This window comes from Rhinolophus sinicus, linkage group LG09, assembly GCF_036562045.2.
Source record: "Rhinolophus sinicus isolate RSC01 linkage group LG09, ASM3656204v1, whole genome shotgun sequence".
Lineage (NCBI taxonomy): Eukaryota > Metazoa > Chordata > Mammalia > Chiroptera > Rhinolophidae > Rhinolophus > Rhinolophus sinicus.
Window position 1 is genome coordinate 75574454 of NC_133758.1, and position 16222 is coordinate 75590675.

A 16222-nucleotide genomic window follows, 5' to 3' on the forward strand; every position below is an offset into this window, starting at 1 on the left:
GCAACCAACAAACCCAACACTTCCCTTGTACCTAACTTTTGCAAGTGCCATGTTATGAGAGCATACATTATCTTTGTCAAATTGCCAACACAGTAATGCTCTTCTCGATAATTTAAATATTACTTTCTGATACTATAGAATTAAATCAATTGAAGACGATGAGAATCACACTTCCAAAAAAAGATTTCTTTTATTAAAAAAAAGACTATCATTGTTGCCCAAAACCTTTCCTTGTCTGAACACCTTCCGTTAAAAAAGTAGGTGCAATATACAATTAATTGTGCTCTCCATCTTCAAGGTATACTTGGCAACTACCTTTTTTTCAAAAGTATATTTGTTCATACAGTGTCTTTGTTCACATAGTCACTTAGTTTCTTTGTTCATGGATGGGTTGGGGAAGGGAGGGGGAAGTACTCTCTAGCACTAAATGATTTATAACAGAAGGTGTTTAAAAACACTTCACCGAAAACTTTTAATGTTAATCAGGAGAGAATTTATAAAAATTAAAACACTGAGTGTGGTAGAGAGTTACAGCATTGTTACAGGTATATGGATCTGTTGTTTTCTTCTTTGTATAAGAGGTCCTGAACAGCACTTAGTATTTCACCATCCGTTCTGTTTAGCCACCAAATTCCTATCATTATAACTATTTTAGATTTAAAAATCCATAAACATGCTACTAAAGAGTATAATATGAGAGGATATGTGGTGATATATGTAGACATTTCCATTTAACAGGTTAATAAATGGCATCAACGAATATAGGCACCTCCCACTTAAGCCAGTGATCTACTTCAGAAAAATCAGATGCTCTGAGTGAAAATTCTGATAGCCTATTATTATGTTAAATGGAAAAAATACATAATGTACTTGTATCAATCCACCCCTCCAATTAACTTTTTGAACCCTAAGTAAAACAGTAAAATATATACTTATTAAACATGAAAGTGCATTGAAAAATGTAAGAAATGCTCATATGAGAGCCTAAAGTGCACAAACATCACTTCCTAATGAAACAATGAATAGGACTGTTAACATACAGGTGTTTGTAGACCCTACTTGGCTTCTCAATGCCACCAGAAAACATGCGCATGTCCTCGGCTAATATGTGGCCTGTTCATCAAAACATCTATACATGATTCTGATGCTCTACTAATTGTATTTGGAATGTAAATCAAGGCTCCTCCCAGATATCACATAGTTAAAAAAATACTGACTTTGGAGGTTAAAAATGCAAATAGCATCAGCAAAAATACAAAGCAAGAAACAAAAATATCTTATTGAGAGATCTGTCTATTCTGTGAAAAGTTGGATTTCAAAAACTAAGAGGCATTCTACTGTGAAATCATTAACTGGAAAGACATTCTGTAGGTTATGTATATCTGTGCTTCATTTAGTGCTAAACTATGGTGTGGGTAGGTGTGAGATGCTACAGCAATCAAAGTAGAGGAAGATGCGACTTTACGGGACTTACATCCAATTTGTATCATGGGACCCCATTAAAAGCATAATTAGGGTGGCTTATTTAGTTGTAATAGTTATATGTCACCTATACAGAGAAATCTGAGTGGACTGGACAAATGACTATATATAGGCTAAGATTATTGAGATGTCATAGATGTCAGAAATCTGGTACACAGATCTAAAGGCTAGATAATCTAAAAACAAGAATTAGAGACAAAATCTCTCACTCTGTATAAGACTTGGTCAAGTCTTATATCTAAAAACAGTCTCAGCTAATTAATTAAAATATCTAATCTGGGTTAAAATGAAAAGTCTAAGTTTAATTTAAAATTCATTTGTAACCGCATTACTAGCTTGGTACTGCTCCAGGCTGAGAAACTTCAGAAGCTTAAGTTTAAGCTGTGTGATAAACTTCTAGTTCCTCTCTCTGAGTTTTCTTCCTCCTGAAACCCACCTTGACCACCCTTACCAACTCACAGGTGATGACTTCAGCAATGGCAGTATGAGAAAGCTGGTAATGGAAAGCCCTACTTGGCTATAAGTGTGTGCTGGTACTCTCTGGATTTGGTGGATGCTCATCACTGACTTATTCCTCTCTTGGGGTGCTGTCCTGCATTGCTTGGAGATATTCAAAACACCCAACTGCAATACCACACATCTGGCTGCCATTTACAGTTCCTCAGTTCCCATCTGACAGTGTATATCTACCCTCTTTCTGCTGAACTGGCTTTGCCCCTGGCAGAATGCCCTATTGGATCAAGTCCCAGATGAGTTCCATCCCCTAAAACCCACCTCTGCTTTGATTTGTGTATAAGCTTGTACCCAAGGAGCCACCTTTCATTGCTCAGCCACCAGACAGGCATCTCCAGCCTCAGCACTTTATTTTTAGCATCCAGAAGCATGTATCAAAGCCAAATAAATAAAAGTAATTTCAACTTGGCAAAACAAATAGTGGATTACCTAGTCACCACTCAGATTCAAAGGGAAATATACAGAGGATGCCAAAAAAATGTATACACATTTTAAGAAAGGAAAAAAAAAAACTGTACTATATAATTACGCTGATGGTAACCACTTTGAGCATCTCTTGTAATTACAGAAGTCAAACATGACTTGTATTCATCTTTTGTTATCAGTATATACTGAGTATTACAATTTGAATACAGTTTTCTCCTTTCTTAAAACGGTATACATGCTTTTGGCACCCTCGGTATAAGCAATCTGAGTAACCGCTCAAAAACATTTATAGGAAGACTAAAGAGAAGGATATGCACACTTTTCTTCTGAAGAAACAGAAATAGCACAATTTTCCATACATTTTCTGAAATAATTTTTCTTCTGTTCTCTTCAACCTGGATAAATTTGTATCTACTTGAAAGATTTTGGACTAATGGTCAAAACACACACACACACACACACACACACACACACACACAATTTTCAGAGAGCTCTTTCAAATTCATATGTAGCTTAGCATCTCACTCACTCTTAGAAAATGAGGATATTTTCTCAACGTTAGAAAGGCTAGATTTTTTTTTTCATCAGTCATTTCATTTACCCGTAGCATACTCAATTCACTTTTTCTTACTTTTCTCCCCAAATTTTCATTATGATCCTCAAGACTCCCATAGCCCCTCCTTCATTTTTTGCATATAAGATCAACTTCTACTTTATCAAGAGAAAAGTAGTCATCTAGTGTGACTTTCAAAATTTCTGTACCTGTAAATTCAATTACCTTTATCCATATTTAATATCCCTTTTGTCTAGTTAAAGATACCACCATCTTTTCAAAGATAAATTGCATGACTCTGATATCTACTTTTTCTGCAATTATCCTTCAACATTCAATTTTTTTTTATTTTCATATTTCATAGATTCCTTCTGTTCTGTCTATAACCATGCTTATGTGTCCTCCATTCTCAAAAACAAAAAAGTCTTTAGATGTATTCAAAACACCCAACTGCAATACCATACGTCTGGCTGCCATTTACACCCCATGCCTCAGTTCCCATCTGACAGTGTGTATCTACGCTCTTTCTGCTGAACTGGTTTTGCCCCTGGAAGAATGCCCTATTGGATCAAGTCCCAGATGAGCTCCATCCCATAAGACCCCCTCTGCTTTGATTTGTGTATAAACTTGTACCCAAGGAGCCACTTTTCATTACTAAAGAGTACTCCATAGTTCTCTTTCACTACCCAACCAAACTTCATGAAAATGCAAACAAATTTCTTGCCAATTTCTTACTTTCTGATCACTCTTTCACACTGTAGTCTTTATTCCATTCCAATATAGTCTAATGAATCTGTTCTTACGAAAGTAAACCAATGGTTCCTAAAATCCAAACACAATCAATTTTAAATTCTTTGAGTCTCTGAAGAATTTCACGTTTCTTCCTCCATCGCTTTAATCACTCCGTTGGGCTATATTTTCTGATATTTTTTCCTTTATTTCTGTTTTAAAGTCTCTAGAGATAAATGCTAGGGATTTGAATTTTTAGCAAACTCTGTAGGCATTGATGACAAACATGAATGATAGAGAACTTCTGGTCTAAGAGCTAAAGACATATGAAACAACTTGGTTAAATAGCAATGATCTACTCCTTCCAGGAAAAAAAAAATGCAATCCTATTTAAATAGTTATTTGAAAATACCTGTTGTTGTCTTTCATTAGCTAATCATAACTGAATACCAAGGTTGAATTAAGAGCTGAGTCACATTACAGTATTTAAAGCTTCATAATAGATTGGAGCAGTTTTAATTAAAGTGACCAAGACAGCCAGAGGGAAACAGAACACAACATAATTGAAAAAGTACCACTAGAAAAATGTGTTTATTATAATCTTGATCCTATTTTCTTTGAGCAAATTGTCTAGAGATCTTCATTAATTCAGCAGATCCCCTGAGCTGTGCTGGATGGTGAACAATGAGACTACTTATTTCATTCACCTCCATCTTTCAGGAGGCACCAGTGGAGGTTGGATTGTTTTGTTGAAAAGCTTTCTCCCATGAACAGTTAGTTCATTAACACTTGTAGATTTTTCAGCCAGTTCAGGCTGAAATAAATGTTAATGACAATGTTAGATGATTGTTTCCTTTTTGCTTCTAAACTTTGTTTAATTTGAGATTGCTTAATAATAATCAAACAACGTTAGTAGGATAACTATCATATTGAGCCAGTTTCTGAGACATAGTACAGCAAGAAAAATAGTCAGAAAATAGTCATTTAGGTGTTACGTCTTGGAAATAAAATGGCTGAAATTACCATTGTGGACTTAGAGGGGCAAAAGCTGGATTTGTACAATGATGTCCTAAAATTAAATTCCACCACAACCTCATGCTATCTGTACAAGTCTTGGACAAGAACCTTGGTCCTTTCTGACTTTCCTCATTTATAAAACAAGAACTAGTAGGTATTTAATGTGCCTACTACATAGGATTTCTGTAAGACCCTAGTGCAAATCAATCATCGGAATCACAACATGCTTTTATATAGACCAAAAAAACAAAAAAATGATGATTTAAGTGCAAAAGTCTGCTTTGCTATAAAAGAGATGGTTTCAGGGCAAAATCAACTAAAATATATTTTTTATATTGATTTCTCTTTCAGCTCTAAGACCGGTTGATGGAACAGATCAAAACACCGTAGCACAATATAAGCATGAATAAAAAGTCAAAATAAATGCTAAAATTGAAAAAAGAAAACAGTGGTTGAAATAGTTTCAAGTCAAACATATAAATAAATGCAAAATACGCATAAAGCAATAAAATAAGTTATTTAGTTTTTAATCAACAGGTTATAAAAGAGAAATGAAAGTTTAATGTTCAAATACATAAAATTTGTGTATGTGCATGCATAATAAAATTTATCACAGACTGCAATCATTCCACTAAAAAAAAAAAAACCTCCCATGTATTTTCTTAAAAAAAAAAAAAACCCGAATTATCCAATATAAACTCTTGAGTAATTTCTTTAGTAGCTATATGAGAAAGCAACCAGTTTAATTTACTTCTTTTTCATAGATTTTTACATCTGTAATACATTTTCAAAGGTATCTTATGTTGATAACATTAATACTAAAAAATAAAGGTTTAATTTTTTTTAATTCAAATAAAAATAATTTTTTCAGTAATGTATACTTTACTTCATTAAATTATTTTTGAAGATGGCTAACTGATATAGGATTCACTGAAAAATTCATAGCCTTACAGAATACTCTATTACTGGAGCATCCAATTCTTAATCTGAATGAACAGTAATTCACAGCATACTACCTAGCACTAATTTCTTCCTCATTATGATTATACACTTCTTCAGGCCAAAGGATATATTTGTGTAATAGATAGGAATGCAGATCTTGAAGGCAGACAAGCTGAATTTGAATCCTCTCACATTCTTGCTACTCAAAGTATGTATAGTCTTTGTACCAGGAGCATCAGCATCACCTGGGAGCTTATTAGAAATGTAGTACCTCCAGGCAATTCTAGTGAACAAAAATTTGCATTTTAACAAGAGCCATGGGTGAACTATATATGCACATTAAATTTTGAGAAGCACTGGCATTGTGTATTAAATACATTTCCTTAAGCATGTCAAAGGAATCCTCAACTATCCAGTTTCCTCATTGACAAATGATACTAATAGTGATATCTAGCACTTAGTATTATTGTGAGAAATAGTTGGATAATACTATTTAGTAAACAGTCAATGAGGTCTAACTAGTATTAAATTTTATCATCTACCTCAAATGTATATATTCATGATTTTTCCAATATATTTACTTATGGAATTAACATTGGGATCCCACCCAGGTAAATTAAAGCTCCTTTTACCCAGAAGTCTCCCTGAGTACAAGCCTGCAACAAAAGAGGTAAATTAATAATGCCATTGTGCATTAATTTACAGTACAATGTAGCACCTGTTTTTCAATTAGCCCCAAAATATTCTCGTAAATAATCTGTCTTCTTTTTTTGTGGAATCAAAAACGTGAAATAAAGAATTTAGTTTGAAAACAAACATAAATCTTTCTCCCTGACATAAAATCAAACGAATTCTACATTTAATTAGTCATTGTGTTTTCTGTATTCTGCCATTGTGCACTTAACCACCACAGGACTCAAATAATGTACCAGGTGTCTGTCTAGAGCTTCAACTGCAAATGATGGGGGGAAAAAAAGAAAAGAAAAGGTCTCAATAGTCTCCCATTGAATCCAATTAAGGCAAAATTTATCCTATTTTATTCTATGACCTTTGGTAACGGACTCTGATATCCAAATTACCGGCTTCCTATATCTGGAGAAAAAAATGTAAGCTGATAAAAATCAGTACAAGTGGAATCATTTTCAGCCATCATTGACTATTACTTACTTATCTTTATCAGATTAACTTTTATTGAAAACACACTTTACATCTATAAATAATACCTAAAAATGATATTCACATACCTAAGTAGAAGATAATGCTTTGAACCTTCCAGTCATGAAAGCTTATCTTACCATAAATTTCTCATTTATATATCTCTTAAGTGTTTCAACTTCTGGCAATGTAGCATACCAAACATTCCAAAGGATGCATGTTACATTACATTACAACATAGATCCAGGATATTTTAAGAAACATAAAGATTTATGAGTGCCCCAAAAAGCAAGGGATACTTCTGTGTGTGTGTGTGTGTGTGTGTGTGTGTGTGTGTGTGTATTATAGTAAGCTAAAAATCTGAATTGTGAGTGATAAGTAAGAGGAAATTCAGAATAGTCCTAGGACAACAATGCTAAGATTTGCAGAATAAGAGGAGGGAAATTTAAGCTCTAGTATTTTATCAAACAAAAGATTATAAAAACTTTTATGAAGAAATTTTAAAACTTTATGAAGGGCACAAAAAATGGTTAAATGGTAAGAATATCATGATTATAAATAGAAAGACAAAATATCATAATATTAGTTCTTTCCAATTCTGAGTCTATTCAATACCAATCAAAATCCCAGTAAAGATTTCCTTGGATAATAACATGCTGAGTCTAAAATTTAGATAAAAATGTGAAAGTTCAAGAATACTCAAGATCCTTCTGAAGAAGAACATTGTGAGGAACCGGGCCTACCAGACATCTAGCTTGATCATTGGAGCTCATGGGGGCAGGCAAGTTATTAATAAATGATCCTGGCAAAAATGGTTAGAAAAAATTTTAATTTGGATTGCACCTAAAATTATAGACAGAGATTGGTTATATTAAATAAATCTGAAAGACAAAGAAACTTTTAAAATAAAATCTAAAAAGCACATTTATAACATAAGGGGAGGGAAGGATTTTTTTAAAGAAAACACACACCCCAAAATACTAATAATATTTTAAGTTGACTTTGTATTAAAATTAAGAACTTATTTTATCAAAATACACCATAAAGATATGAAAATACAAATCACAAACTGGAAAAAGGTACTTGTATCATATATAATGTATATGAATTATCATCAAGAATACACAACCTAAAAATCAATTCAAAAAATAAAAATATGCAAAAGATATGAACAGATAGTTCACTGAACAGAACACAAGAATGGTGACTGAATATAAAACAAGATACTTACCTCATCAGTAATAGGCAGCAGTACAATTTCATACCCATTTGAATGCCTATTCTTAGGAACTCTGACATTGCCACTTATTGGCCAGAAATGGACCAATGGGGACTCATATTGCTAGTGGAGGTCTAAATTGATACAACTATTTTGGAAAACGATTGTCACACTTTTTTAAAGCCGACCTACAGTCTAGTAAGTCTAATGTCATGTATTGACCCTACAGATATTCTTGCACATGTGTATCATGAAACCTGTGCAAGAAAACTTAGCAGCACTGTTCTAAGTAGCACCCATCTGGAAACAATCCAAGTAATCATTTACCAACAGAGAATAAATGAAAAAATTGATATATAGCCTCATAAAATAATATTTAACTATGAATAAAAATGAATTAAAGCTAAGTACAAACATTCAGATAGATCATACAAACATAATGTTGATGGAAGAAAGCAAGTCATTGAGAACTATGTACAGTATAATATGATTTGAATAAAGCTAGAAAACAAGCAAACTAACAAGAATCTTGTTTAGCAAAACATATATGTGAGGTACAATTATTTTATAAAGCAAAGAAGTAAGTAATCAGATATCTCGCGTATCGGCCATCTCTGGTAGGGAGGCAGGATGATGGGACAGAAAAGTACCAGGCAGCTGTAAGGGTACCGGCAATACTTGTGGGTTTTATGTTGTATGATAAATAAACATTATTATTATGCATCATGACTTACATATATATAAAAGATGCACATACCAATGAAATATACTATTTCTGTGTATTAGTAAAATCACCTAATATAAACAACAACCTTAAAATTAAAAATAAGCTAACTGATTATTGGCTTCACAATGAAATCATGGTATCTCATCTTTTATGAACATGTTAGATGAACGCAGTTTCTATGACAAAAAGAGCATACGAAAGGAAACTTCCAAATAAAGCATGAAAAATAAATAATAAACAAGTAATGGAAAATAATAAAATGAGCAGATCCAATTTTAACTCACCACCAGAGCTTTAGATCTGTTGCTTAGAAGTTTCTCAATATCCCTGGCTGCAATTTCCACCAGCTGGCGTGCATTATTTGGTTCTACAGTATACAAATCTTGGTATTTCTCATAAATCTGTATGAAAGGAACAGAACATTAATAAACACAAGAACTGCTTATTTGACTCATAAGTTCACATTAAAAGGTATTTAAAGCCATAAACAATTGATTAGAAAACCCCACCATTCCCTTTGTTAACCTTGGTCTTTTCAGAGTTTAAGTACGTCCAAATATATATATATATATATATATATATATATATATATATATATATATATATATATCAATAGAAGACCACTAGCTTGCCAAAATAGTTATGTCATGTTAACAGGCTGTAAAACATCTTGTAGCACGATGGCTTGTATGTGCAATTTTGTGACGTGAATTTGTACCTCCAACCTCCAAGTCTGGTATTAACTGCCATCAGCATTTTAAAGAAAAAAGAAGGTCATTCTAGAAAACAGGAGGGGAACTGAAACATGGGTGGTCAAACTGGAGGATGTGTGCAGTGAACAAAGGGAGGATGGAGGGGAAAGCAACAATATATGGAGGCAGACTACTGGTTTCCCTCACTGCAATGTATATGCTGCAAAACCTTATGCAATGAGGGAGTCAGGGAGGGAGGAAAGGACAGAGGGTTAGCAGGACTATGAGTCAATATGAAACCCCTGCTATGGTTCATCTGGGTGACACAAGGAGCTTCATTTCACAGAGGAGTGAAGGTCGACATTAAAGTTTGGTTAAAATCATAATAGTGTAAATATTTTTATTATCAAATTGAATGCTTTGTTTTTAAGTCACTGAATCAAACTATACTGAAAGTAAGCAAAAGAAAAAATTCGACTGCATTTCTGGCTCATATCAGTGCCTATGGAAGGATTTCCCTAGAGTGGCATAAGATGCACCTGATTTGTTGTGCCTGTACACTCCTGGCAGGAGAGGAAGCATTAAAGAAAGGAGGGGGGGGGTGCTTGAGGGGTGGGGACCAGCAACCATGTTTATGGCTGGAGGGCTGAGTAGCGCAGGAAATCCCTTATGCCTCCAACAGATGGATGGCACATGCATGGCTAAACCATCTTTGAAAGCCAGGGACTGGCACGTTTTTCCCAGGCACATAGAGAAACCAGTTCAACCCTGCTTTTTCTGGCACAATTCCAGCATTCTGTTACTACAACAGGTTCTACAGCCTGGTCCCAGCGAAACACGGATGCTACTGATGAACACCGGTTTCACATAGACACAGATAGATATGCTAACATTTGTTTATAACAGAGCACACATTAGTTTTACATAAAGTTATAATTTTTATTTAAGTGATTAAAAATGAATAGTGTTAAAAGATTCAAATCAAACTTTTACTCCTGAAATTGTGTGACTTATTCAAACTATGAGGTTTTTCCCATACTTGTCTGAATTTTGACCTTGTGGGTTCTCATTCTATTTAAGGCACAGTAATTTAGTCATACAAAATCCCCAGATTTAGTTTTATCCAGGATTCCTGCATATTACTGGATTGCTTGTGCTTTCTGCTGAGGGGCAGATTATTGAGCTCCATTTTAAAGATCCAGGTTATCCATGACGAACTCCAACCCAAGGCTCTCTCTTTCATTTCAGCCTAAAATGACATCCAGGAAACATGCTCTCCTGAATAGGTTAATTGATCAGGGTACAAACAGATAAACCTCAACATCACTTTAATTGATCCAGGATATTTAGGCCTTTGCAGAAAAACCAATATAGCTAATTGGTGTGAAAGGCAGTTGTGCTTTGAGCCATTAATATGTTGTTTGCTTCTTTATGAAGTCTAACCTCCTTCCTGTGGTATAGGGACGACAATATAATTGAGATTTGGTGGAGATTAGTTCAGGATGCACAGTTTGTACTTCGAATTATGTACTACAGATAATGTCATTTATTAAGTCACAACCTACATATGCCAGACGCATTACCAGTGCTTTAAAGAATGAGAGGATTATAAATCAGAAGAAACAATTTAGCTCAAGTATATACATATCTTCTCAAATATACTGGTGCCAAAAAAATGTACACACAACTTGCATTCATCTTTTGTTATTGGGATGAGTATTACAATTCTAATACTGTTTTTTCCTTTCTTAAAATGTATATACATTTTTTTTGCACCCTCTGTATATAAAATATTCCCTCAAATTCTGTCTCTAGGGTAATTTTTAAATGTTTAGGGGGAAAAAAAGATCTAGGTTTCAAATAAACTTCAAATAAATTAAGTCAAGGAAGTTTAATTCTCGATCCCCAATGTAAATATACTGCTGTCCTTTTTACATATAAAACCACATTTGAAATTTTTTTTTTTTTTGGTAATAAACATGAATAAAAACCATGTACAGCCCCACCAAAAGAAGTAACTCTTACTTCTGGTTTTAAAGAATACAATATTTTTTGTTGTTACATGAAGTATTGTGAAGTCTCTCAAAAAGTCTTCTGGTAAATGTTTACTAAACAATTTTCAGGGTAGACAGCTTCACATGGATTTTTAAGATTATATATTTTCATAATGCATATATATATTTATAATATTTTCTACCACTAAAATAAACCACATTTCTACAATATACAGCATGTTAACATGTGCCTATTTTAAATAGAGCCTTTAGTATCTTTGCTTTTTCCTAGTATTTTTTTTCCTTTAAAAATGACCTGCTTTGGCATTTTATCCAATGTCTTTTCTGAAAGAAAAATATCATGGTGGAAATAACATGAGTTTTTGGCACCAGACAGAGCTGTATTCAAATCACATGTCAGCTCCTCACATGCTGCGTAACACTGACTTCCATTTCTTCTGCTAAAAAGAATGCAGCATATAAAGAGAATCCAAGACAGGATATGTTTTTCCTCGTGACTGATATACGAATACGCTTTAATTTTTCAGTAGTTCAAGTCCTCTCCCTGCGATCTTTGACACAAGTTCTAACAAAAGAATACTTGTCACCTGTACATTTTTTTCTTACAATTTTAATTAACTGGCTTCAATGAACTTTCACTATTACATTGACAGATGAAGTTTTGTGGTGATGACAACAGAGAATATAGTTTCCCTACCTCTTTCACTGAAAACCTCTTTCTAAGTCTCTTTGCTCTAATTAAGTCCATAGTTTCAAGATAGTCTTCAGAATAATACATTTAAAAATAGCTTCAGGCCAGCCTGGTGGCTCAGGCAGTTGGAGCTCCATGCTCCTAACTCCAAAGGCTGCCAGTTGGGTTCCTACTTTGGCCAGTGGACTCTCAACCACAGGTTGCCGGTTCAACTCCTAGAGTCCCACAAGGGATGGTGGGCTCCGCCCCCTGCAACTAAGATTGAACACGGCACCTTGAGCTGAGCTGCCGCTGAGCTCCTGGATGGATCAGTTGGTTGGAGTGCATCCTCTCAACCACAAAGGTTGCCAGTTAGACTCCCACAAGGGATGGTGGGCTGTGCCCCCTGCGACTGTAAAACGGCAACTGGACCTGGATCTGAGCTGTGCCCTCCACAACTAAGACTGAAAGGACAACAACTTGAAGCTGAACGGCACCCTCCACAACTAAGATTGAAACGACACAACTTGACTTGGAAAAAGGTCCTGGAAGTACACACTGTTCCCCAATAAAGAAAGTCCTGTTCCCCTTCCCCAATAAAATAAAATAAATAGCTTCAAACATAATATCCAAAAGGTGCCACCACTCATTGATATAATTGCTTAATAAACATACCTAAAGAAATGTTTCAGAAACCATAATACTTAGTATTATGCCATGGAATAATACAGATACCCCAGAGATGCTTGCTCCCTGAAAGTTAGATAGGCTTCCAAGTTTTCTATGAACTAAAAGATTAAATTAACAATCACTTTCAAGCAGCTACTCTGTACCACTCTGAGGTGTTTCACATACATTATCTCCTTTACTCACTTTAATTAAGAAATCTGAAAAAAATTACATTCAATTAACCATTGAATTAATGAGAACAAGGGATTCAGGTTTTAGAATATCAGTGTGGAGGGAGTTTGAGTCTCATTTCACATCATAGAGAAACAAACCTTTCCCAGAGCACAAGGTGAAATGGTAACATGGCATGGTTAGGCAAAGTGAGTCTTCAATGCCACTCTGCCAGGAATCTCCCTTGGCTTCAGCAGTATATGAGAAAATAGAAAAGCCCCTGGGATGAGCAAGAAAGGTAACTGAGAATTAGGGATCTGTTTGTTTGCTAGGAGACTGCCTCAGTGCAGGATCAAGGGGACCCCAACAATGCAAAGACTGAGGGATAGACAGTGGAAAACAGAGGTGCAGCTCAAGGGTGATGGTGAAAACCACCCATAGCTGACGGTCCCTATGCAGGCTGAGGAGACTGTCCAAGTTCTTAGTAGCAATTACATTCAGTATCTACGCCAAGTGAACAGGGGAGCAAATGCACTAGGTTTTCTGTCACGTAAGTTTTCTCTTGCACTCAGATGCCAAAGAGCAAAGTCAAGAATGTTAGAGAATACTGAAAGGGAGTCTGAACTTAAAATTTATTAAATTTATAATTGACCACAAAAGTCTCTTTTGACCTTAAAGAAACTAACCTTGAAATGGCAAGACTAATATTTTTCCTCTCCTGGGAGAAAGAATGGCACCACATGAGTAAATTAAGTTCCCTCAAGAGAAACAGAGTCAAATTTCTGCATATTAAAGATTAAATATGTAAATTGGATAACTCATTTCCTCAGTACTTATAAATTTACTTCCCTCCCACGGAACTTATGCTGGATAAGCCATCAAGATCTCTGCTATGCTCACAGCCATCTTTCTGAGGGGCATTTCCTCTTTGAAGTTCCCTGATGAAATGAGCCCAAGGAATTTCCTTACAAATGGGTAGCAATATTCTAATGCATGACCTTGCCCTTGGCCCCTGACTAACTGCATCAGGACCTACCAGGCACAGGAGCAGCTAACTTCTGAATCAATGGCTTGTAAGAGGCCAAGTACAGAAGATCTGTATAAACAATAGTACAGGGAATAAATCAGATTGTCTCACCATAGGATGCCAGTTGGATGGATCGAGAGCCGAAGTAGAAGCAGAAGTGAAAAGACTAGTGGGAGAAAAACAGCATTCAGACACTGATAGAACTGATGGCTATGGTAGGCAGAACCATGGTCTCCCAAAGATCTCCTCCTCCTTATCCCCAGAATCTGGGACTATGTTGCTACATGGCAAAGGAGAGTTAAGTCTGCAGGTGGAATTAGGTTTTACTAATCAGCTGAACTTAAAGAGAGTACCCTGGCTTGCCTTGGTGAGTCCAATATAATCACAAGGGTCCTTAAAAGTGGAAGAGGAGGATGTGACTATGCAAGAGAAAACCAGAAAGATAACAGCGTGAGTAGAAAATTTCAAGAGAACAGAGATTTTTGCCTGTGTTGTCCAAGGGGACATCCCAGTACATGGAGCAGGCACTCGATAAATATTGGTGGCATGAGTTAGGTAATGGACACTGAGACTGGTTACTGCATCCGACTTTCCTGGGAATGGGGCTATTGACATACAATAAGTTCTTCCGTGTATTTGAAAATCAATATTTATCTTGAACCTAAAAATATAACAGGCTATGTAAGGTGGTATGCAGTTATATAATGGAAGATAAATACAACACCTAAACAATAATTAAATATCAAAACAAGGTAATTATCTATATGAACATTATTAGTGTTCCAATAAAGTACAGAAAATTGTGCTATCAGAATTCAGAGGAAGGTAAAATCACGTGGGCTATGATAGTCAAAAGATGGGATTATGACCACACTTTGGAGTAAATCTACATAAACAAGGGAGGGAAATAATTAGAATGTGTGTAATACAAGAAATTATTGAAAATAAAGACTGAAAGGGTAATAGGTATATTATTATGGATAGCTATAAAATTCAGAGGATTAGTTTGCACCTAATTATGTAGTCAACTCCAAGCTATTATAGACTGATAATACCTCGTCAGGACTTCTAGTGCCTATTACAGCAGTTAGTACACAGAAAGAATTTAAAATACAACATATTCAAAATATAAACTATGTTATACAACAAAATATAACATAGTTTATCATAAGCACCATTCAAATATATACATACTCACATTCAATTATATACATACATACACATATAAAATTTGTCATGTTCTCAAATTTATACTGCATACTTTTCTGATGATAACTACATCAAACTGGCATTCTAACATTTAACTCAATAATTCGATAATACTTTCCCTAGTCCTTCTTTCTATTTGATATGATATACCTTCTTAGCTGGGATAGTATCACATTTCAAATGGGACATTAACTTTAGGAAGAATATTTAGGAGTAATGAAGTCAGAATTGATGAATCTTCCACAACATATACAGCTACTTGCCTTAGTTCCTGTTAACAAGAATTTGATGGTGACACTTTTGAACAATATAGTCAGGATGTAAGAAGGAAGAGAACAAGTGAAAACCATAAACATGTAAACATACCTGTTCACTTTCCCCATACTACACATAGGAACAGGTGATTATATTTAACCAGAAATGCAAGTGAAATACCAGACATCATTCTTGGAATAGAGAAACTAAACTAACAGATTAAAGATTAAAGTAAACATGAAAAAGAACCATAGCGAGAATTCTTCAGTTTTAAGGCTGGAGATATTTCACACATAAGGTAAATTGTAAGTTTTTCTTTAAGAATACTTAGAATTAAAACAAGAAAAATGTTAATATAGGTATAAGAAGCTAACTACTTTTTTAAATTCCATAGATAACATAATGTCACCTCTTTCCCTTTGTATATCTGGAAATACATATGAATTGTATATGTATTTTGACCAGAAAATTCATGTGCAATTAAAAGTGAGAGAGATCATACTAGATTCCATTAAAACTAAATTAAAAAATAATTAACCAAAAGCTGAATGAGCTGCTTGTTTGTCCCTAACCCCAAATGACCTCAATTTATTTCACTACACAACAAAAGAATTTTAAAAAGCAGCACAGCTTAATTTGCCCTATTTTAGTAGCAAATGGCTTTTCTAAAGAAAAACTGCTACCTATCAAGGCTGACATACAATTTTACCAGTTTACATTCATTTAAAGAATTTCATACATACTCATATAT

At 34.7% G+C, this 16222-nt stretch overlaps 1 protein-coding gene across 8 annotated transcripts in view; it reads right to left on the reverse strand.

Annotated features, from left to right (window-relative positions):
* CACNA2D1 (calcium voltage-gated channel auxiliary subunit alpha2delta 1) overlaps positions 1 to 16222 on the reverse strand; it is a 457790-nt gene that overhangs the window by 335068 nt on the left and 106500 nt on the right. For all 8 annotated transcript variants that reach the window (XM_019746897.2, XM_019746896.2, XM_019746894.2 and 5 more), the window contains exon 3: positions 9048 to 9164. In XM_019746897.2, coding sequence (XP_019602456.1) covers positions 9048 to 9164 — 117 coding nt within the window. The remainder of the gene's footprint in view (positions 1 to 9047; positions 9165 to 16222) is intronic.